The sequence below is a fragment of the Zerene cesonia genome, chromosome 6, assembly GCF_012273895.1.
Source record: "Zerene cesonia ecotype Mississippi chromosome 6, Zerene_cesonia_1.1, whole genome shotgun sequence".
In the NCBI taxonomy this organism is placed as follows: Eukaryota; Metazoa; Arthropoda; class Insecta; order Lepidoptera; family Pieridae; genus Zerene; species Zerene cesonia.
Genome location: NC_052107.1, coordinates 2203209 through 2224626, shown reverse-complemented (window position 1 = coordinate 2224626; position 21418 = coordinate 2203209). Strand labels below are relative to the sequence as shown.

General features: G+C 31.6%; 4 protein-coding genes across 4 annotated transcripts in view; 1 reads left to right on the top strand and 3 right to left on the bottom strand.

Moving 5' to 3' along the window:
* The window catches only part of LOC119840388 (disintegrin and metalloproteinase domain-containing protein 10), a 61197-nt gene extending 59903 nt beyond the window's left edge, over positions 1-1294 (bottom strand). Inside the window, exon 1 of the mRNA XM_038366986.1 lies at positions 810-1294. Coding sequence (XP_038222914.1) covers positions 810-870 — 61 coding nt within the window. The 5' untranslated portion in view covers positions 871-1294. The remainder of the gene's footprint in view (positions 1-809) is intronic.
* Positions 1295-2552: 1258 nt separating this feature from the next.
* On the bottom strand, positions 2553-10941 carry LOC119840389 (methylthioribose-1-phosphate isomerase). The gene is made up of 7 exons (XM_038366987.1): positions 10431-10941; positions 9705-9803; positions 7540-7676; positions 5212-5420; positions 3961-4124; positions 3350-3551; positions 2553-2917 (listed from the first exon to the last, which is right to left on the bottom strand). The coding sequence occupies exons 1-7, from the start codon at positions 10560-10562 to the stop codon at positions 2802-2804; spliced, it is 1059 nt and encodes a 352-aa protein (XP_038222915.1). The 5' UTR covers positions 10563-10941; the 3' UTR covers positions 2553-2801.
* A 474-nt stretch (positions 10942-11415) lies between these two features.
* LOC119840390 (peptidyl-prolyl cis-trans isomerase) lies at positions 11416-12791 on the top strand. Its single transcript, XM_038366988.1, has 2 exons — positions 11416-11583; positions 12156-12791. The coding sequence occupies exons 1-2, from the start codon at positions 11515-11517 to the stop codon at positions 12582-12584; spliced, it is 498 nt and encodes a 165-aa protein (XP_038222916.1). The 5' UTR covers positions 11416-11514; the 3' UTR covers positions 12585-12791.
* A 3724-nt stretch (positions 12792-16515) lies between these two features.
* Positions 16516-18165, bottom strand: LOC119840479. The gene is made up of 3 exons (XM_038367112.1): positions 18103-18165; positions 17386-17561; positions 16516-16776 (listed from the first exon to the last, which is right to left on the bottom strand). The coding sequence occupies exons 1-3, from the start codon at positions 18143-18145 to the stop codon at positions 16516-16518; spliced, it is 480 nt and encodes a 159-aa protein (XP_038223040.1). The 5' UTR covers positions 18146-18165.
* Between the last annotated feature and the right edge of the window lie 3253 nt (positions 18166-21418).

Below are 21418 nucleotides of genomic sequence, written 5' to 3'. Positions count from 1 at the left end.
AATCATAGGTTGTGAGTTTAAAGTTTGTTTTTCTAGTAGTAGCATTGAATTTATCTATTATCTGTATCTAGTTGTGTGTTGTGAATACAATTGAGAAAACAAACATTCAAGTATATTTTATATTTATACATATTTTATTGTACAAAATAACTTATTTTTGGGTATAGTTATTACAATGGGTGAAATGTGACATGCATATCACACATTTTAATTTAAATTTACATTAAATATGTATACAATATAATTTTAAATTAATTGACTCTTTCTATTTTTAAAATGCTTTCATAACTCTGACTTAAATGCATTCAGGATTCATTGGTAAGCTGACATCATCTGGGTTAGCTTTGTGTAAACAATAAGATGAGATGAGATAAGAATACTAAGAAAACATTTAAGAAATTCAATCTTTTGGAGGATAAAAAAGACCCATAATGATTATTTTTGGTATCATTTAATACATTTTACAGAAAAGTGCATTTACTGAGCCTGTTATATTTAAAACTATTTATATTAAAAACTTTTGAATAAATTCATAGCCACTGGTATAATTATGATTAATAATTTAATGCATTCTTATAGAATATGAACATAATACAAGTTAAATCTGCAATTTGTAAATTAAACTCAATTGAAAAGATTGCTATGATAATAAGGGGCAAGTCATGAAAACAATTTCTCTAGCTGAGTCAAATCTGCAATACTCTGAATTGTACAGTCAACAAAACAAGTTGATTCATCAAATTGCCTCATAATGGCACCAATACATATGTACCAGTATAAACTGATAATAAAGGGAAATAAACACTTACCGCTTTCTATGTATGGCAGGGCAAGTAGTAGAAAAATTGTGTATCCAATTTCACTAAACATTGTCGCTTACAAACACACACTTTTGGTATCACTAAGTCATTGCACACACAGCTGATTTTCAAACTACACAAAACCTTTGTCTGTTTTCGATAAAAACGCATGCGCGTGCAAACAATATTTTTTATTTACATTACAACAAATAATTCTCACAATAAATAAACTTAAGACACAATGCACGTAAATTAATTCATGTTAAAATTTACTTGTAATCATAGACTTGCTTTGTTGAAACAAATAACAACAATGATTTTCTTTCCCTACAAACGAATTCACTAAAAACATAACTTTTTCTATGTTATAAATAAAAAACAATTCCGTTTATATTCAACATTCTCATTTTTAATTAAGAATAATAATTTTTAGTCGCACTTTAAACATAACAATCAAATAAAAAAACAATTTCCGTCCTTCGCCATCTCTTGACTGACATATTGGAATTATGTCGAAGTTGGAGTGCGTTCACAAACAATGTCTATGCCTCGAGAAGTTGGACGCGTTCAATTTAGTATATTTAAGCTAAAAAAAATGCTGAATATTTATGTATTTTATATGTATTACAATTATAATGGTTTATTACTCGATTAAAATCATGTATACGTTACAGTACTTTTGTCTTAAAACTCGACTTATTTTATGTTTGTGTCCTTCCAAAATATTGCGATTAGCTATTATACATAGAGTACATTAATTGGGAGAGGAATTGTTTGCTTATTTATTATTTCAATAAAGTCGTGCATTTGTTGTCATATTTCCGTAGACATATTTTCAAAATTTATAATGTTGTTCATCATCAATATAACGTAAAATTTTTATAAATGAATACAAGACTTGACAGAGTTTAGTTTACAAACTTTATATTTTTTGTAAAAAATTTTTAACAATTCTTTCAAAAATTAAATAATGTTTAGTATTATGAACTCAGATATATTAATAAATTAACCCTAGCTTGTCGTATACGTAATTGAAGTTCCCAATTCCCATGAGAATGATGATGATTCTCAGATGTTTCAGCGCGGGAAACAGTAGCCTATTGCCAGTTGCCCCTTATATTGCCACTGCACTGCACTGTACTGTAAAAATGCGCATTTTTTGCGTTCTAGTGGATTTTGCGATTACATTATTCGCAATTACATGCTTTTATCAATTTTTTGCCCTTTTATTAATGATGTTTTTTTTTATAAAAGAAGATGGCAACACTGCCAGATGGTAACACAGATAGAAAAAAAAAACATACTGATTATTTCACAGATAACTTACTGCCTTCTTGTTGCTTCGGACGATTCTAGCCTGCTATTTCCCAGAGATACATGGTAAATCAAATAAACTTAAAATCGATCCGCAGTGACGTGAAAGAAAGACAAGACAAAACAAAACAAGTTACACTTTCACTTTTAGAGTAAAATTATTTCTTATATTATACTGTTCACGTTATTCTTAATAATCTCACGTTATTCTTCATAAAAAAAGTGAACTTGAATAGACACTTTACTGTATTTTTATATTATTTCCTCCCACTTAGTAAATATATTTTACTTGGTAAACAACCATACACAATGTTATAAAATTTACATTGGGTTAACGTTTGACATATAAAAAATTCAGTGACCCCTTGTTGAAAGGACAAATTGGATACTAATTGGTTGGGTTAAAATAAAACGAATTTATAACCAAACTAAATTTTATGCTAAATTTATTTTTTACACAAAAATATATACACGAATAACATTATATGTTTTAAATTTGGCAGATGCATGCATTTATGCATAAATCAATAATAATATCATTAAAACAAAACTCGACATTTTAGCACTTACATTCATAAAAAAGTTATAAAAGCCTTATAAATACAATTTTTCTTATGTTTACATTCATTTTATGAGGAACTTATAGTTTATCAGTTTTTTGTTTAAATAATTATGAAATAATAAGGATTATTGAGCAAATAATGTCTTCAGGGTCTCTGGAAGAAAAACACCTTTTTCCGTTATAATTCCAGTGATCAGAGAAGCTGGTGTTATGTCGAAAGATGGATTCCAGCAGTTGATACCTGAAGATAAAAAAAATATTATTTATTTTTTATACCAGTAAAACCTTTAACAAAAATCTATTTTCAATTATATCATTCATGTCGTTAGATTTTGCTTTTCAACTGATTTAAAATGAGGTTCACAATTCTAGTGGTTTTTTATGTAACACTCATAACTTTTTACAAAAGAAGCAGGTAAAATTTTATTATTCAATTATTTTGCAAAGATATGTTATTAATGATTATCTATTTTTAGTATATTCATATGAAAAAATTATTGTGTAGCAAATTCCATATATTGATTGAGAAGGGCTTTTGACTTTCTAACACTATGCTTCAACTTTCAACCAATAGGAACCAGACCAGCAATGTTAAGAGTTGCAAAGATGCAATATCTTTACAGTTGCATGACCTAACAAGTATACATATATAATAATGCCACTTTTAATATACCTGGTGCTGCAATCCTCCTATCACCAATATGCGTCATTTCATTCTCCGGCCTCTCCTCAATCTTAATCCGTTCTCCAGACGAAATGTTCATATCTATGGATGTGAATGGAGCGGCCACATAGAAAGGCACATTGTGGTATTTCGCAACTATAGCTATTTGGTATGTTCCTATTTTATTGGCTGTATCCCCATTGGCGGCCACCTGGAACATACATTTTTTTATAATAATGTATAGTCATAGAAGATACAATTAAATAATAAAACTTGGGGATCGAATATGGAATAGTTAATAAATAGTTACTAGTACGTTTAAGAAAAAAACCTCGTATATAGTATGTATTCTTGTGTTGCTTCTTTTGCTTTGATCTTTTGCTGCGCGAATTGTTAGGGAGCCAATGAGGATGGTAGATTTGTTTGTATATGTGGAGATATGTATATAATAGTCTTTTCGTCAAAAGGATGAAATGGGCTGTGATATTAAGTAATATATGTATACATATTTCCTAAAAGCAGACCCCATAATTTGTAGCATTATTATAATTATTGGAAATGACGTAAATTTGCTTGCTAATAACCAAAACAGTTTAAGGCTCACAAATGTATTATCTCACCCTATCAGCACCAACGACAACCGCTCCAATATTCCTGACATGCATTAACGCGGCCACCATGCTGTCCACAATGAGGGTAGCTGGTATCTTCTCATGGACCAGCTCGTAAGCAGTCAGCCTCGCACCTTGGTTGTATGGTCTTGTTTCCGTGCAGTATACGTGTTCTGGAAATAGATATACATATTTGTAAAACATGTAAGTTTCAACAATTAGAGCCTCAATGATATTAGACATAAGAGCACTTTTTGTTATGTCATATTATGTATTTTTTAAATTTATCAACGAAAATTTTGAAAGACAATGCATATTGGTCACAATTAATATAACTGAAAATTTGATAAATGAGAAAAAAAAACATTAATTTTAACCTAAACTTGAATGTAGTATTTATTATTCCTCACATTTTTTACTTATAAAACATCATTATCATTTCATCACAAAGAAGTAAGTAAATGCCAGTGTGGGAAAAAAGCAGAGCGGATTAGATAGTCTCTATCTCACACTGGAATTAGTGCTCCACTAAGAAAATTGAGCACATCATGATAAATGCTTTTAGGCATTTACTAAGACAATCTTAATGCCAAGAATGTAAAGCAATTAGTCAATATCAACGGAATCGTGTAAATGATGTAAAATTGGCTGCAATACAACTAATTAGACAGCCCCTGTACTAGCTTTTGGCACTGATTATTTAATAGAACATTTATCATGGAAATATTAAGCCGTTAGTTACTACTTATATTATGGTAATGTTAGCATGTCATAAAATATAGTTTGCCATCACTAATAAGAATTTCTATTATTTTAATTGAAAATATATTAATTTATTCATGTCCTCACTATTATGTATATTATTAGATATATACTAAGAAGATTTTCCTATTTTATTATTAACGCTACGCGCAACAATTATTAAAACGTTATCTTTACATAAATAATAAAAAAAAAAAATAACTTCGTAAGCCTTTTTACGAATATTGGAGAGAGGAGCTTATAAAGAGAATTAATATTATCAACTGGACGACCGCTTATTGTTAATACTAGCTTTCTATCGGCAACTTTGTGCATTAGTCAAAAGAAACGATAGATAGGCCCGGGATTTTCCCACAGAGTTCTGGTTTGTACCAGATCATGCTATCTTTGTACCAGATTTCAGTCAACATCCAAGGTCTCCTTTCGCAGGGCCGTGGTTATATATGCAAGATATTCCAACTTAGCAAAAAAAAAGCGGAATTATAGAAAATTACTCACCCAATCGTTTAGCTGCATGCAATGATCGTATAACACCCAACGCAGTCCCGTACTCCGCTGTAGCCAGTGAGCCAGTATTGCAATGGGTCAACACCCTCACGAGCCCATCTCCCTCCAGACTCTTCAGTATAGCCTCGCAACCATATCTGCCTATCGCCTTGTTGTCCTCTATATCCTTTGCCAGCATTCCCTCGATGCTTGCTATGAATCTGTAATGTATTGTTTTATTTATGTTAATTCCCTTTAATACAGATAAGGTTACAAATGGCAGTAGCATTTATTATTGATTTATTCGTTTTGTTGTTTAGAGAGCTTGCATTTACCCGACTGTTACAGAAGGAGGGTTAGGTTGATCGAGGGTATGCATGTACGTATATTTCTTTGGCACGCCTTAGAGCCTATAAACGGCTTGTTGTATTTTTATGAGTGGTGTTAATAGATTTATATTAGTTGTGAAAGTGTACATTAAAAAAAAAGAGTCTGGCGCCAAAAAGCAATCCCCAAAAAAAAAACACTTCAAGTGTGGTAGAAAAAAAGGTAAACGAAACTTTACCGGTGAATAAGTACGTTTTATTTAAAATAGCTATGCTATGCTATATAAATGCTAAAAAAAATCGCATCACACTTACACTACTAATATGAAACAAAACAGATAGCAGTCACGTTTCTTTTACGATAATAATTCTTGTACTTTCTATGTTTACTAATATATCATTAAACAAAAAACTCTAGAAATAAAATTTCTCGCAAAAGAAACAAAAATTAATATTGGTTTAAATGAAATACGGTATGTCACCACTAGCTTAGTGTATACTAAACAAGAATATACTATATGTATTTATAATATTTTGCATTATGATGGGTGACCTCAGAAAACGAATGACTCATATTAATTTCTATCGAAGAATGCATCGTACTGTAAATGTATATGTATACCTATATATATTTGAAGATTTGTTAAAATTTAAAAATAGAAAACGGCTAAACGAATTGTGATGGAAATTGGCATAGGTAGTCCCATAGACATTTATACGGGAGCAAACGACAATGAATTTTTTTTGACATTCTAATAAGTGTAAGGCAGCCCAGTTAATTTTATTCACAATTGTAGAAACTTTAGGTTTTACTAGCTTTTCGCCCGGATAAAAACTACATGTTATACTACTGTATGTCCAGTCTCGGGTAAAACTTAACAGTTCAGTGGTTTAAGCGTGAATAAGAGACAGACAGATGGACAAACAGACAGAGTAACTTTCGCGTTTACAAAATTAAGTAAGGATTTATGAAGGTCGAAATAGTTTAGATGATTATCGTAAACTTAAAACTGTGTCTAAACAGATGGTCCGCGTGACGTTAGTAAAATGATCACATACATACATATTTATTTTATAACACAAGCTATAGCCCTCGTCCGTGGGACTTAATTATTATAAAAAAAAATAAAGTATCAAATATGTATATACACTGAAGTTGATTAAATTGAAATTAATTTTATATTATATTCGGCGTAATTCACAAACTATTACCCCACTTCTTATAAAGTTTCCCCGTACAGAGGGCGATATAATACTTTTTTTACTATACGTAAAATGTAATATTAATAATGATGTACTCGTCAGCGCCTTATGTACGTTGCTTATCAGTATTTGCATCGTTTATCATCGGAGCATAAATTATAAGAAAGCTAGCGTAGCGCATACGTTCTAATTATCGTTATTTATCGAAAATACATCTATTTATTGATGTCGTTTGACGTTTAGTCAGATACTCTAAGTTAATGATCAATTTATCCCGCTGTACAGCTCGATAAAAAATCCATAATATATAGGTGATAGCTGGAGAGCCATACACGCACTCGATTGGCTCTGTTGAAGCGAGAAGTAAGAACGCACAAAAATATTTGCGCATTTGTTAGTGAAAATCGGATTTAACAGGAATGTAAATAGTATAAGCCTAAGTCGCTTACTCTATCTGTCCCTATGTATGCATAAATCTTTGCTGCGCAACCGATTTTGATAGGGTTTACATGTATAATAACATCAAACTACTCCAAATTGAATGCATCAAAAGCCGCTGAAAAAGCCAGTTAAATATATTATGTTGTAAAGTAAAATTATAGAGTTTTGACACAACTTAAAAATATTATTTATATGCCAATTTATTTCTTAAAACACCACGAATTACATTAAATAATATTTGAAACCATACGACCTTTTTTGGGCGTATAGTTTTAAAAACTTTACATCTCAAAAAAAAAAAACATATTTTTTAAGTTTTTCTCCTCGTTATAATATCTTGAATTGAATCTACAAAACAACACACACGTACCTCTCTTTAAATTCCTCAGGTGATACAGATTCATCAGCGCTCAGAGAATTGGCCAAATTAATAAGATCATCGGCTGCTAATTTTATGTTCACAGCTGTTGGTCTCGCTGACACCAAATAATTCAGTTTGCCTTCTATCTGAAAATGATATTAGACACGGTTATTTTCATACAATTACACGCTATGCGAACGGTTCAATTAATTGGGGATAGAGATTTTGATTTGATTTAGATCGCGTTTCTACTCCAGCCATGCATTCATGAATTTGCTAATTCCGTAATTAAATATTTTATACTAATTGATCAAAAAGAGATCAACCTATATTAAAATTTATGCTTGTAGCAATGTATAGTTTTGTTTGAATTTCAGTTCTTCAGAACTTGAATCTGGAATCAATTAATTATTAGTACAATTTATTTGCACAGTACGTAATGCCGGTCATTCACATACGCTTACAAATACGCAAACCCACAGGTATAGGACGACATTCGCAAATGATTATATCAAGAATATTCGCAAACATACATACATTGTACCAATGTTTACATGCAAATGATCCCTGTGTGTATTTGTCGCTGATAAATTTGATATATTATGATACATTGATCGGATCTCTTACGGGGAGGAAGATGATCACCTTTTTTGCACTACACCAAGCCTTTTATCTCGCATGGACACTGTACCAATGAGAATAAATTTGTAAGAAATCCCTTTGTTTACTTCAACACAGCCTGACTGCGGATACGGATGTGAACTTGAAAAAGATTTTTTCTAATCCAAGTCTACATGTTTTCGTAATAAAGATAACAGTATGCAAACAGTTCACTAACTGTAGAGTACACGAGTCATCCACTGGTGTACTCTCTTTTAATACTTTTTTCTAGCCAGTTCATATTCCTATATCTCTTTATTCCGAACCATAATTTATGAATAAAGTAGACTTTGTGACCATGTGTTCTTGTAAAAATATATTCTAATAAAAGCTTCATTTTTTTTTAAATACTCGCAAACCGAGTGACCGCATTCGTTGGAGTGTCACAAAAATACCTGCAATACTACGTTTTTGTACAATCGAAATATGCTGAGTAGCCGCCTACAGCTATTACTGCTATTTTTAACCGACAGCTACGTTCCCAAAAAACGACGGCGGTTCTCAAATTGTAGCGTTTTTTTAAATATTTTTGCTATTAGCTGACCCACGTAACTTCGTCTGCTACCAAAACGGAAAATTTTGAAATAATTCTCATTGCACCTCCTCTCCTATTTGAATATAGCTGATCACAAGTAGCTTATAGCTTTCCTCGGCATTAGACATATTCCTGAGATGAGCATTTAATGCAATAAAACTATATAATGTATATGAAAAACTTAGACTGATCAGATTCCGATTACACAAGTACATAACCGTCTAATCGCTTTTGAAAATCTATACACCTTAGGACTGCATTTCAGTTTTATTCCATACTTAGTAATACAATGCAGCCAAAACCGTGTTTGTTCATAGAAATGTATTATTCTACAGGCGCGTAAATCGTGACTACCGCGTGGGGTCTATTGATAAAAGGATGTTTTAATCTCGAGACAAGTGTTAACCACACGTTTATTACGTAATCAGTTTTCTCTGTTCGCTTACAGATAAGATAATTTTGTGAAAATTAAAATAATCTGAATCTATAGTATTCAAACTTAATAAGACCAAAAAAAATACATATTAAAATAAAAACGGAAATTGTTTCTCAATAGATAAAAATGGAAACCTATCTCATATTTTGGATAAAGATATCCTAGTTGAGAAAGCTGATTTAGTAATTTTCATTTCCATGTAAATTAACTAAATTAAGAATAAAATCAATGCAATAAAAAAAACATAAATAAATACATGAAATATGATTTGCAAAGAATAATGAACATCACATAACATGATATAAATTGTTGAATTTCAGCTTTCCTTTTGAACAATAAATTTCATTCCATATGGGCTGTACTAGTTGGCTGACTGACTAGTACTGAATCTAATTGATATAACAGATAAGTAATCAAAGAATGTTAATTTCTTGAATAGTTCAAAATTCAACCTGAACTGAATTCTTTGAATCTGAATTCCATTTCTATTAAACTAATAATATGGGTAACTATAAAATGTTGCATCAAAGTTATCACACTGACCTCTTGTCTCATAACTTTCTTGTCTGAGCTGTTATCATTGAGCAGCTCTATAGCAAGAGATAAGCAGCCTATAATAGCTATAGCAGGGGCGCCTCGCACCTAAAAGTTCAATAAACTTTATTAAATACTTTAATTACATTTTAAGCAATTCCTATGGTATCTCATAACCTGTATCATAGTTGTATGAAGCATATGTGATCAAAAGATTTTTTTTTGAATTTTCCTACTTTTTTATAGATACAGAAATAATGTAACAAATGCCTAGTGGTCTAGTCTATCTAAGATTACAATTACTGGAATTGCTAAAATGTAGAATGCAAAACTTAAATTTCTCTAAAATTATATTTGAATACAAATTATTAAATTATTTCTCATGTCTTGGGTGTTTATATTAAAATATGTCACATATAATAAATACCTCATAACTCAAGACTGAAAACTAAAATAATCTCAGTCTTTAAAGGAAAAGCTAATATTCACTGGCAGAATGCCAGGTAAAACTCAATTATTGAACGCCTAAATAAATGTGTCTGCACTATACAAACAAATAAATTATAACATATTGCATATATGTTCTATTTCTTAGTCATAACTCATCTTAAACATGTAATAAAGCTGGTAATGATAATGAATGAGTAAAGTAAGATAACTAAAATCTTATGGTAAATAAAAAAAATGCATAAAAAAGAAAATATTCATTGAGTTATTAAGAACATCTTTTCTCACCTGCATTTTATTTATAACCTTCCACCCATCTTCCACACCTTCAATTTTAATATACTTCGTTTGTAAAGGAAGAAGCAATTGATCTAACACCTCTAAACTTCCGCGTTTGTACCTTATGGATTCTAGACTCATTTTACAAGAATTTATACAACAGGAGATATTAACTGCCCGCAAATATTCTAAAATTAATGATAGATAGATATACAGTGCAGTTTCAAATTAGTAATAAAAACAAATTTCGGCACTTGCTATGTTGGGAGCCTCGAATTAATTTTGATTCGTAGGTTGGGAGAAACTAAAAACAAATCAAATTTTGACAAACGCGATAAGTCGTTCAGTAAGCTCTTTAGAATGATGTAATGATATGTCGCAGGCCCAACGAAGAACACAAAAGAACAATAATTAAATATTTTATCTACAGATTCTATGCATTCATTTTTTAATATTTCCCGCTGTCACAAGCCACAACTCACAATTCGCAAACGTCATTGCCATTTGCCAAACCAACTTGAAAATGTGCGAATTTTTTATAATCACACAGATTGTTAATCCACAGTCCCATAGAGTATGTAAAATACTAGGTTCCACAGTCTATTCACCACTGTCATCAAGACAGTTTCGTAAAGATCTATCTATGGTTTTATTATAGAATTGTATGTTTAAAAACATATTTAAATCTATTTTATCCAAAAAAAATTGCTCACAACGCCCCACGATTACAGTAAAAGACTTACGTCGCGACATCCATGTTGTGGCTCTTAAGTGCAATGAAAACAATACGTTGCGCGTTGTGGCAATAAATAAAGCCATATATTAAGTATCTGCATAAATGTATTTAGCATAATATTACGTTATTAACCATTGAAACATATGACAGTTTTATGTTAAATTTAAAATAAATAATGAACATACTATTTTAAGTATATGATATGACTCTATAAATTTTTGAACGTAAGGCGGAAATTACCACATACATTTTGTCTATGGTCTTTTTTATTTCCGCCCGGCATCGACGAGAGACGCATCGTCATTGTGCTGTGATTAAAAAAGAGGTGATCTTGAAGAGTCGAAGAAAGTTAGCAAAATGGCTTCACCACGAGTCTTCATGGATGTGACCGCTGATGGCCAACCTCTGGGAAGGATTGTCATCGAAGTAAGTTTTCTTAACGTGAATTATTATCAAATAGCCTACTTTGGGAGTTGTCAATCCGGCCGGCGTGATTGTAAGACCACGCTATTTTTATGGACGTATGGATAAAATTTGAATATAACTTCCAATCTTGTTACTCATTGAAGGTTAAAAAGTTATTTTATCAGTTACTTTTGAAAAAACCTATCTGCTACTTGTTTTCAACAATTACTATATAAGGATATAAAGATGTGTAGCTGTTATAATTATACATATCTATCAAGTAGTCATAATTAACTCGTAGTATGACCGTGATTGTTTTCTGAAGGTCAATTCCTTCAATGCTTTTATACGGTTTTATATAATGGAATTTGCCGTGATAGAATTATGTATAGGCGTAATTTAATATTAACTAAATCCATACTGAGCGCGCGGTAGAGTATCTCTTGCATGGAACATATTTAAGGAAACAATAAATCCTCATTTCGGTCCTTTATTACTTTTCAAAACTTATTGGCTTTTTAATATAATCTGTATTATTTATAACGACGTGTGAAATTTGCAAAATAATCTAAATCAAATAAATAACCTTACAGTTGAAAGCGGACGTCACCCCCAAGACATGCGAAAACTTCAGAGCACTATGCACCGGCGAGAAAGGCTTCGGCTACAAGGGCTCCACTTTCCACCGCGTCATCCCGAACTTCATGCTTCAGGGAGGTGACTTCACAAACCACAATGGCACTGGTGGAAAGTCTATCTATGGTGAGAAGTTTGCCGATGAGAACTTCGTCCTGAAGCACACTGGCCCAGGTGTTCTCTCCATGGCCAATGCCGGACCTAACACCAACGGCTCTCAATTCTTTATCACCACCGTCAAGACCTCATGGCTAGACGGCAGACACGTCGTCTTTGGTAATGTTGTTGAAGGAATGGATGTTGTGAAGCAAGTTGAAGGTTTTGGCTCCCAGTCTGGCAAGCCATCAAAGAAAGTTGTGATTGCTGACTGTGGCCAGCTGTCTTAAGTAATATGTATTTATAAACGCAATATTTTAAGTTTAACATGAGTCCTCCTTTATACCTTCCCAGTAATAATAAAAATTACTATCTGTAAAGTTACTGTGGTTCATTCCAATGGTGTTATAAATTTATAACTATGCTCTAGGTCGCAAATTACGAATTGCATTTATTTCTGTGCATTGTTTATTCATAATAAATTAATTAACTTATAAGATTTGTTTCTTTTTTTCTCCAAACAGTTTTTTATAGAATATGTATAATTGTACAACTTATGTCATTGTATGGATAACCTCATAAGTACACCCTATGGTATATGTTCTGGCTTAGGTTATGCTTCATTCATTTTGAAAAACTATCTGTCACATGTTTATTATATCTTAATCTCACTATAAGAGGAAATTGGAAAATGTATGATGTACATTTTAGTTTGTATGATGTCATCTACAAAGCAAGCTCTTCATGTTGTATGTATTCAGTAGGGACTAAAACGAAACGAACGTAAACGAAAATTCGTCTAGACTAGATTAATATACATATATATATCGGTCAAGTAAGAGTCGGACTCGCTGCACTAGGGGTTACGTACTAATAAGCAAATCAGAAACGACAAAGATAAAATTCGCCCTTCCAATACCTTATCAGTTATCGTGGCAACCAGTGCTAAACCTCGAATCTGGTCATCTTGAATCTTTTTTAAAGCAGCGACAGAAAAACATCATTTCTAAAAATTTTTACAGCCACGGTTCTATCAGGATTAAACAGACAGACAAACCGACAGCGAAGCTTTTGTAATAAATCCTGTTCTGCTCTGGGTACGAATCCCTGACTGGCTTGTATGTGTGAAGTAAATAAATTAATTTGAAGGTCACTATGATACAATGGCGCGATGAATAAGACGGAAATAAAATATGAACTAAACCTAACAAGATACTACCTACTTATAATTACCAGCTGCTTTGTTGATCAATATGAAGATAATATACGATAAGATAATATACATTATGAGTTTATAGTCATACATATAGGGGGCTTGGTTGTACAAATATTTTAAGTATCTACAAATTAATAAAAAAAAAATTGGTTTACAGATTTCAACCTTTCATAATTCAACAGTTATTGTAAGTCACAATCAGGTTTTGGGTAAAGCCTGTATGCGTTTTTATAATTTTATTCTTTACTAATATCATTGAAGCGAAAGCGTGTTTATCTGCTTGTTTGTCTTTTATATCACAGCTGAAGGATTTTATCGTATGATTTTGTGTCTGGTGATGGGGGATAGAGAGTGACATAAAATACTTCTTACGGTGAAATCATAATAAAACACTGTCCTATCACAAAGTTATTAATTTGTGTAGGAACGTACGCAAAATAAAAATGTAATAGAATATTTACAATGTCGATTTTAATAATTTATTCGGCAGACCATTAACAATCTGATAATACCTTTCGTAAATAATAAATATGTGTATTTAGCATCCATCAATTATTTCGAAACCTTCTTATCGGTAAAGTCTTGTATGTAGTCTCGTAATATTTATTTTTAACAGTGAATCTGTGAATCATAAGGTTTCTGTTAAGTCACCCCGAGTACTAATTGTTTGCTTTTCGATGTATTCGGACCTATTAATCGTTGAGGCCTTGACTAAAAAAGCAGTTTGACGTTGAAAAATGTTTTGTAAATATTCACGTATCTGTTCGCTGCATATTTGTATCACTTATGATAATATTTAATAGCAGTTAGTAAACTATTTTACAATAAATCATTTAACAAATTCCGAAAGATAATCGAATAGCAGGTTCTAGGAGCACAGAATATATGTTATCACAATAGCTAGAAGCTGAGATTTTATTTTATCTGAAGTAATAACGTAGTATATAATATAGCAATATTTTTCTACGGAGCCCAAAAGGGAAAGAAGAAAGAAGGGCTGGAGGGCAAGTAAGGGTAAGGTCGTATAGCGGAAATAAGTAAAGATTTATTGTTACACCGGAGTACAAATACCTATTCAATTATCCTGTGAATGTAGTTTTTTTAAGACCTGTGATTTATGGACTTTAAACTTTTTTATTTAGTTTTAGCATACTGGATGTTTTTAACCGACTTCAAAAAGGTCGTTATCAATTCGACATGTATGTAATATTCTCAGATTTGCATAGTTTTGGATATGCTAGTCTATAACAGCTTCTTAACCAGTGTGTACTCAATACAAATTCATGAGTGTATATGTATATTTGATTTTTGGTCAACGCATAATTCAAAAACTAACTAATTCGGATTAAAATTATTTATTTGCAGTTGTGTTAGATATGCTCCAATTAAGATTTTGGTCCTGGTTACATCAAAAGCGGTATAGTATAAATAATATTAAGCATTTTCAAGAAAACAGCGCCTCAAGGGCAGAACACAAAAAAAAATGGTTGCCTGTAAAGTCGGTTTTACGGGCGAAGATTTTACGTGACAACGTCTTTTTCTCGGTAGAATATTTATTGATATGAATATTATTAAATTGCACAATAGCAACAAGGAATTGAATGAAAATAAGAATTGCACAAATTTTAACTATAGAAAATATATTTTGTTTACTAAAAAGACAGAGACAGAGACACAAGCACGCGCCGATTCAATGCGCCTAATTCTCTAGTGCTGCGCGCGCGGCGGACCGATCATAGTTCGGTGACTCATCGTAACGTTACCGGGCGTTACACTTTTTCATGAGTGACTCCGAGCCGCAACCTAATTTAAGACGTTGTCACGTCAAAAATAACCCTCACGCTTAAACTCAACACAAAACAAAAAATGTGTATCTCAGTCGATTTAGTTTATGTTTTTTTAGATCATTTGTAAATATAATATAATATTTAAGATATTTTTAAAGAAAGAAAACAGTGTATAACAATAGATGGAAATGATCTTTAGTCAAGATTCTTCCTCTCTTAGTCAAAGATATATTTTTGTCGCATTTTAAAACGCGTTAAAATACTCTGTTCTCTGTTTCTCTCTGTATCTGTTACTGAATAGCGCTTTAATTTAATATCCTCATAGATTAATTTGCTTCGCGGAAGGTAATCTGTATGCAACCCTGTAATTGGTATATATTTTATGCAAAGCTAGTTTTAGTTAGTAATGCATGTACTATTCATCGATTTATCGTGTTTGATGAACCTTGGCTGAAATTGGTTTCGAGAACTCCATGAATTTTCTATTTCTTGTACACATGGCGTGTATTTACTTGTACCTATCGCAAATTAGTAGTAAATATAGATAGTGTTATCTTTTGTTGTTGAATACTAAATGATAACGACTACATCCGTTTACAATTACTTATCTTACAGTGATGACCGCAGCCTTGAGCGGTGACGTAAATTAGGTTCTATTAGATTACATTTTTTGAACAGTTTTTATCTATATCTATTGTATATATGTATTTAAAATGTTGTAATCGCACCTATTGCCCATATACTTATATTTTACACAGCTTCTTCTTGACCACCAGGTTGTATGCAAGAGATCGCTGCCTTAGCGATAAGACCGCCTGTTGTGCTCGTGAATGTTCATGATATAATGTATATGTATACTAGCTGCACCCGGCAAACGCTGTTCTGCCTTACTCTTATCATTTAGGGGTATGAAAAATAGATGTTAGTCGATTCTCATAGATACCGGATAAGCACAAAAAATTTCATCAAAATCGGTCAAGCCGTTTCGGAGGAGCATGGCAACGAAAACTGTGACACGAGAATTTTATATATTAGATTTTTTGTTACTTTTTATTATCATTTGGTGCACAATAAAGTGTTTTTGATTGTTTGTTTGTATTTTTTGAACAATATGAAACATTTCCAAGTAGTAGGTATATATCTATTTGACAAGAAACCAGTCATATATATTTTATTAATTATCACAATGAAACTCGATTATTGTTTGTATAATTATATTTAGCTAACCAAAATGATATCTTTGCTTAGAGCCAATAGTGCGAGGAAGATTAAAATTGCATTAAGAACGATTTTGATCCCTCCAGATCCATAATTACAGAAGGAAGTCGTGCAACACGAGGTGCAGGCGTATAGTTTTGTTCTCTCTCCAATCACAATGCAGCCAGGCTCGCAATGTTTGGTACAGTTTCGCTCTAGGGCCCACATTTTGAGTGCAGTTGTCGAATTTTCCGTGGAAGTCGTATAGGAGAAACGTTTGACCTGAAAAATATTACTATAAGTTAAATAAAATATACCTATTAAAACGAATTACCTGTAAATTCGCGTTATTTTACTGAAATAATCGGATCTTTCATCAGTTTTAGGAAAAAATATGTAAGTAAGACATATTTTTTACGCTTTTCAGAATTGGAGGTTTCAACATTAAATTATATGTATATAATTTAATAATATTTTTATCATTTAAAAATCTTTCAGGATAACGAATATCTGACACATTGCCTGTATCCTTTCCACAGGATTCCTATTTCTGTTAAATGTTATCTTTTTAGTTACATAATTCTCATCTAATGATCTGTCTTTAAGCTCTTTCATAATATCAGAATGAACAATATCTAAAAAATAACATAACAAACTAGAATGTTACTTGAATTGATTTTGACTACATAGTTTGATTATAATTTAAATTGCATGAGTGTAACTATCTACGAAGTCGACTGTGTTGAATAATAGTTTATATTTTTGGTTATGATTAGTTTTTTCGTTTTGTTTATGGTTTTTGTAAAAAAAACACTGTTTAAGAACATGTAACAGCAACAAAGACTAAAATTTTCGAAATCAAAACAATATGCTTAGGTATTAAACACTCACCATGCATACACGTCGATCATTATTGCATTTGTGCATCAACGCTGAGTTATTGTGTCTGAGATCGGCACATTTATCGTCTGGTACATCAGCATGGCATTTGTAGCACCACAGCTCATTGTTGGGGCGTGCTGCTGCGGAAGTTACATGCACACTGTCTCGGAGAAGGTCGCACTGGCCTGGAAATAAGAGTGAAATATAAGGGTGAATGAGAATTCTTCATTGTAATTTTAGGCTGGTGTTTAATGATGTGGCTAGTTTATTTTGTTCCAATTGATTATAAGGTTCACGTGGTACTAGAAGAATATTTTTGGTTTTGATTTGAGGAACATAATACTAATAAAATAAGTAAGCTTATTAGCGCAGCAGTAAAGATTAACTGGTTAGGATATCAAGAAAATTATAATAGTCAGCGCAGTAATAAGGAGAGTGTGGACACAATTGTTCAATCACTATACCCATCCTCTATACAGTAGGTATTATAACATATATTGTAACAAGTTTCAGTTAAAATAACTATCATAATATGGCAAAATTAACAAAAAACGATCAGAAAAACTTTGACAGTTCGCCATCCCAAGTTATTGTCTATGGCACGTATTTCGGTTTTCACGCTTACATAACCAGAAAATGTATACGCACTGTTTTATCTACGTACAAAAGCGTCGTAAGAGTAAATAAGCAGCAAATAATTACACCATAAGATTTGTTTTGACATACCTGGTGTGAAAATTGACAGCGATACGAGCAGGAGACAGCGCATGGCTGATGGCGTCTGAGATATTTTCCGCGCATGACGCAGCATCCGTATTGATTAAGGTCGACCTGTTGCTCCTAGCTGGTCCCGCCTTCCCGGGTTAGCCCCACCCCTCAGCAAGAAAAACAATCTGAACTTTTACCAAATCTTAAGAAAATTAAAACTTTTGCCCTTGTCTCTACGCGCCGTTCTTTGGAAGCTTATTGAAATCTTCCAAACTCAATATACTTGAGTATCGTTCTTTTCTGAAGATGAATGTTTTGATATTATTCTTTTATATTGTTTATTTAAATAACAATTTCCTGAATATACAACGTTTAGGATAGTATATTTCAAAGAAACTACTTACATTATATATACTAGATACGATTTTTACTTTGGGAATATACATATTCAATTAGTTCATAATTTCCGAAATTAATAATTATAGATAGACATATAAAAAATAGCATTTATTTTCATCCACAACTAGATTTTACAAACAGCTATATTAAAATGAAACTATATTTATACGTAGAAAGATCACCAAGTCTCCACTATCGAGTTCTCACAATATTTTCATAATCACAGAAAGACATAGACAATTTAAATTTAAAATATTTAACACACATATAAAGAGCAAAAGTACAGTAAAGTTGTGTATGTGTAGATATTATGTAATAATAACAAGCTGCAACTATTCCCAAAAAGAAAAGGGAAAATTTATTAGATTTAAAAATCTAATGTATATAATATAACCAGAATATTAGGTAATAAACGGTTACGGTTTACGGATAAAAGAATAATATCAAATTTATTTCAAATAGGTCATAATTTCCGTTCCCTGCACGTTAGGTATTATAACCTTCAATTAAGGTTTTAAATAAATATTACATAGTCGCAAGTTTTATAAATTAACACTTTTGACATAGATTTAGATATTACGGGTAAGTAAATATGTATTTTTATGTTTATTTTCTTTTATTATATAACAGATTTCGTTCTGAGAGTCATAAGAATATACCTACTTAAAACACGTATTGGTTTTATTTTACACATAAGGTAAATAGAATATGAAATGACTTTATTTTTATTTATTAAAATATATTTAAATATCGACTTCAATAAACAAATGATTTAGTTAATCTTAGCTATCTAGAAATAGCAAAAATATATATAATTTGCAAATCATAAATACGTTAAAAAAAACAAGGAAACATAAAAGGATGTGTTCCAAAAATGTAGATATTATTTCCAGAGGAAACAATGCTAAAGATCTCTGATGGCAGCCTAATTGGCAATAAAGGAACTTTAGGGGCAAATTTCATTAGAAACCATTGTGAGGGAATGCGGTCGCATCGAATTCTGCCACAAATATTACTCTTTACTACCTGAAGGGGAATCATTTGAAGCATTATGATTTACGAGGGTAACTGATTGCAGTTAACGTTATACTTGGTTTGAAATGTATTTATTTTCATACTAAGAATGATGTTGAGATAAAATTTAGACAAAACATTGGTAACATGTTAGTAATTTTCTAAATTTTTCTTTAAATTTAAACAATGTTCAATTTATCACGTTTATGATACTAATAGATAGATAAATAGATACGTATATCCGGAAAAAGTACATCCGTGTATTTCAGTCCGGGTACTATTTTATATTTTCTACGGTCGACGTACTGTATCCCATATAATACAATACTATACTAGGCACTTTATATTTCTGCGAAAAGCTGGCTTTAGAATTTATATTTATCCAAATCTTTTAACAGACTTTGAAAGTATTTCTAACATGTCATTGTTTAAAAATTTCCGTAGTATCCCAGTTGCACAATTTTTATATTATCCATATATAACTACTACACCATAGTATATTGATATTAAATAATGTATTTCTCGGTTTACATTGAAGTACAGAAGCTATTAGTTTAAAATTACATAATACACATAAAACATTTATACATGATAACATATTCACGTGCAAGAAGTGAGCAATTTTATAAGTGAATAACAAATAGTACTATTCAGAGTCTCTTAAAGAATACAACATTTACATATATACTTAAGTAAAGACATTATCAGTGTAAACTGCGAGGCGCGTTGAGCAAACCGTGTTTATGCTAATCTTCTCACAAAGTCCTGGTCTTGTGCCAAACTTTATGTTTAGTTCGAACAAATTTTCTTTGCAATATCGTAACCACGCCTATATTTTATGAGGCTCTGTTTTACCTGTTTAATTTGCTTAATTGAATTTTCTCAACATCTACGTCAACGAATTTCCGAAGAAAGCAAAAAAATAAAAAGCCTAAACTAATTAGGTTGATTAAAATGTGTAGGTACATAATGTTTGCAATACGAAAACAAGCAATGAAATACGGTATATATCGTCAATTTCTGGTACAGGAACAGGCCTATGAGTAGCAATTTTAAATTATATACCTTTACTACTAAATTATTTAGGGATGTTCGTTTGTCCAATTTTCATTTACTTCATGGTATTAATTAAGATAATATTGTTATGCATTATGAATTATAAATTTAACAAATTACCAGAAGCAAAGGTACTTGTATGTGCTAAAGCACTGTTCTTCCTATTGTCGGAACTGTCTGGAACCTATTGTACTAGTAAGGTAAGGCTTTGTATTTAGGCCTGAAATTCTAGATAAGTATTACATTTTTCTCATAATGCACATACATGAAAAGAGCTCTGCTATGTTAATTTAGTTTTCTGCCGTGATGATAATAGGTTTTAATTATTGCCTTCGAAATATTACAAACCTCGGCACGAAGTAGAATCTGAAGCAGATCGATTACAGTGGTTAAATATTGACATTATGTTAACTCGCTTCGTGTAAACCTATGTATAGTTGGTGGTAAATGTTAAATTACGATTCAAAAGCGCGTTTTAATTGAATAAAAAATGTTTGAATTATGTAGAACTAGCTGCGCCCCGCGGTTTCACCCACGTAAGTCCGTATCCCGTAGGAATATCGGGATAAAAAGTTGCCTATATGTTATTCCAGTTGTCCAGCTGTCTACGTACCAAATTTCATTGCAATCGGTTCAATGGTTTTTGCGTGAAAGAGTAACAAACACACACACATCCTTACAAACTTTTGTATTTATAATATAAGTAGGATAGCAGGATTATAATATTAGTAGGATATACGATTTCTCGAACTTTGCCATAAGCAAGTGCCAAAAAAGTTAGGTTTATGAACACTTGAGCGAACTCTCAATAGCTTTTTTACAAAGGACATAGTTGGGGAGTTTTGACACATTATTACTAATTGTA

What these genes read in the sequence shown, in the direction of transcription:
- LOC119840390 (XM_038366988.1), top strand. Translation starts at nt 11,515, where the DNA reads ATGGCTTCACCACGAGTCTTCATGGATGTGACCGCTGATGGCCAACCT. An exon ending in TGGGAAGGATTGTCATCGAA is followed by an intron (nt 11,584 to 12,155) that starts GTAAGTTTTCTT and finishes ATAACCTTACAG; the next exon opens with TTGAAAGCGGACGTCACCCC.
- LOC119840389 (XM_038366987.1), bottom strand. Translation starts at nt 10,562, where the DNA reads ATGAGTCTAGAATCCATAAGGTACAAACGCGGAAGTTTAGAGGTGTTA. An exon ending in CCTGAGGAATTTAAAGAGAG is followed by an intron (nt 5,421 to 7,539) that starts GTACGTGTGTGT and finishes AATACATTACAG; the next exon opens with ATTCATAGCAAGCATCGAGG. An exon ending in TTGTCGTTGGTGCTGATAGG is followed by an intron (nt 3,552 to 3,960) that starts GTGAGATAATAC and finishes TGTATGTTCCAG; the next exon opens with GTGGCCGCCAATGGGGATAC.
- LOC119840479 (XM_038367112.1), bottom strand. Translation starts at nt 18,145, where the DNA reads ATGCGCTGTCTCCTGCTCGTATCGCTGTCAATTTTCACACCAG. An exon ending in GCTGTCAATTTTCACACCAG is followed by an intron (nt 17,562 to 18,102) that starts GTATGTCAAAAC and finishes TCTTATTTCCAG; the next exon opens with GCCAGTGCGACCTTCTCCGA. An exon ending in ATGATCGACGTGTATGCATG is followed by an intron (nt 16,777 to 17,385) that starts GTGAGTGTTTAA and finishes AATATTTTTCAG; the next exon opens with GTCAAACGTTTCTCCTATAC.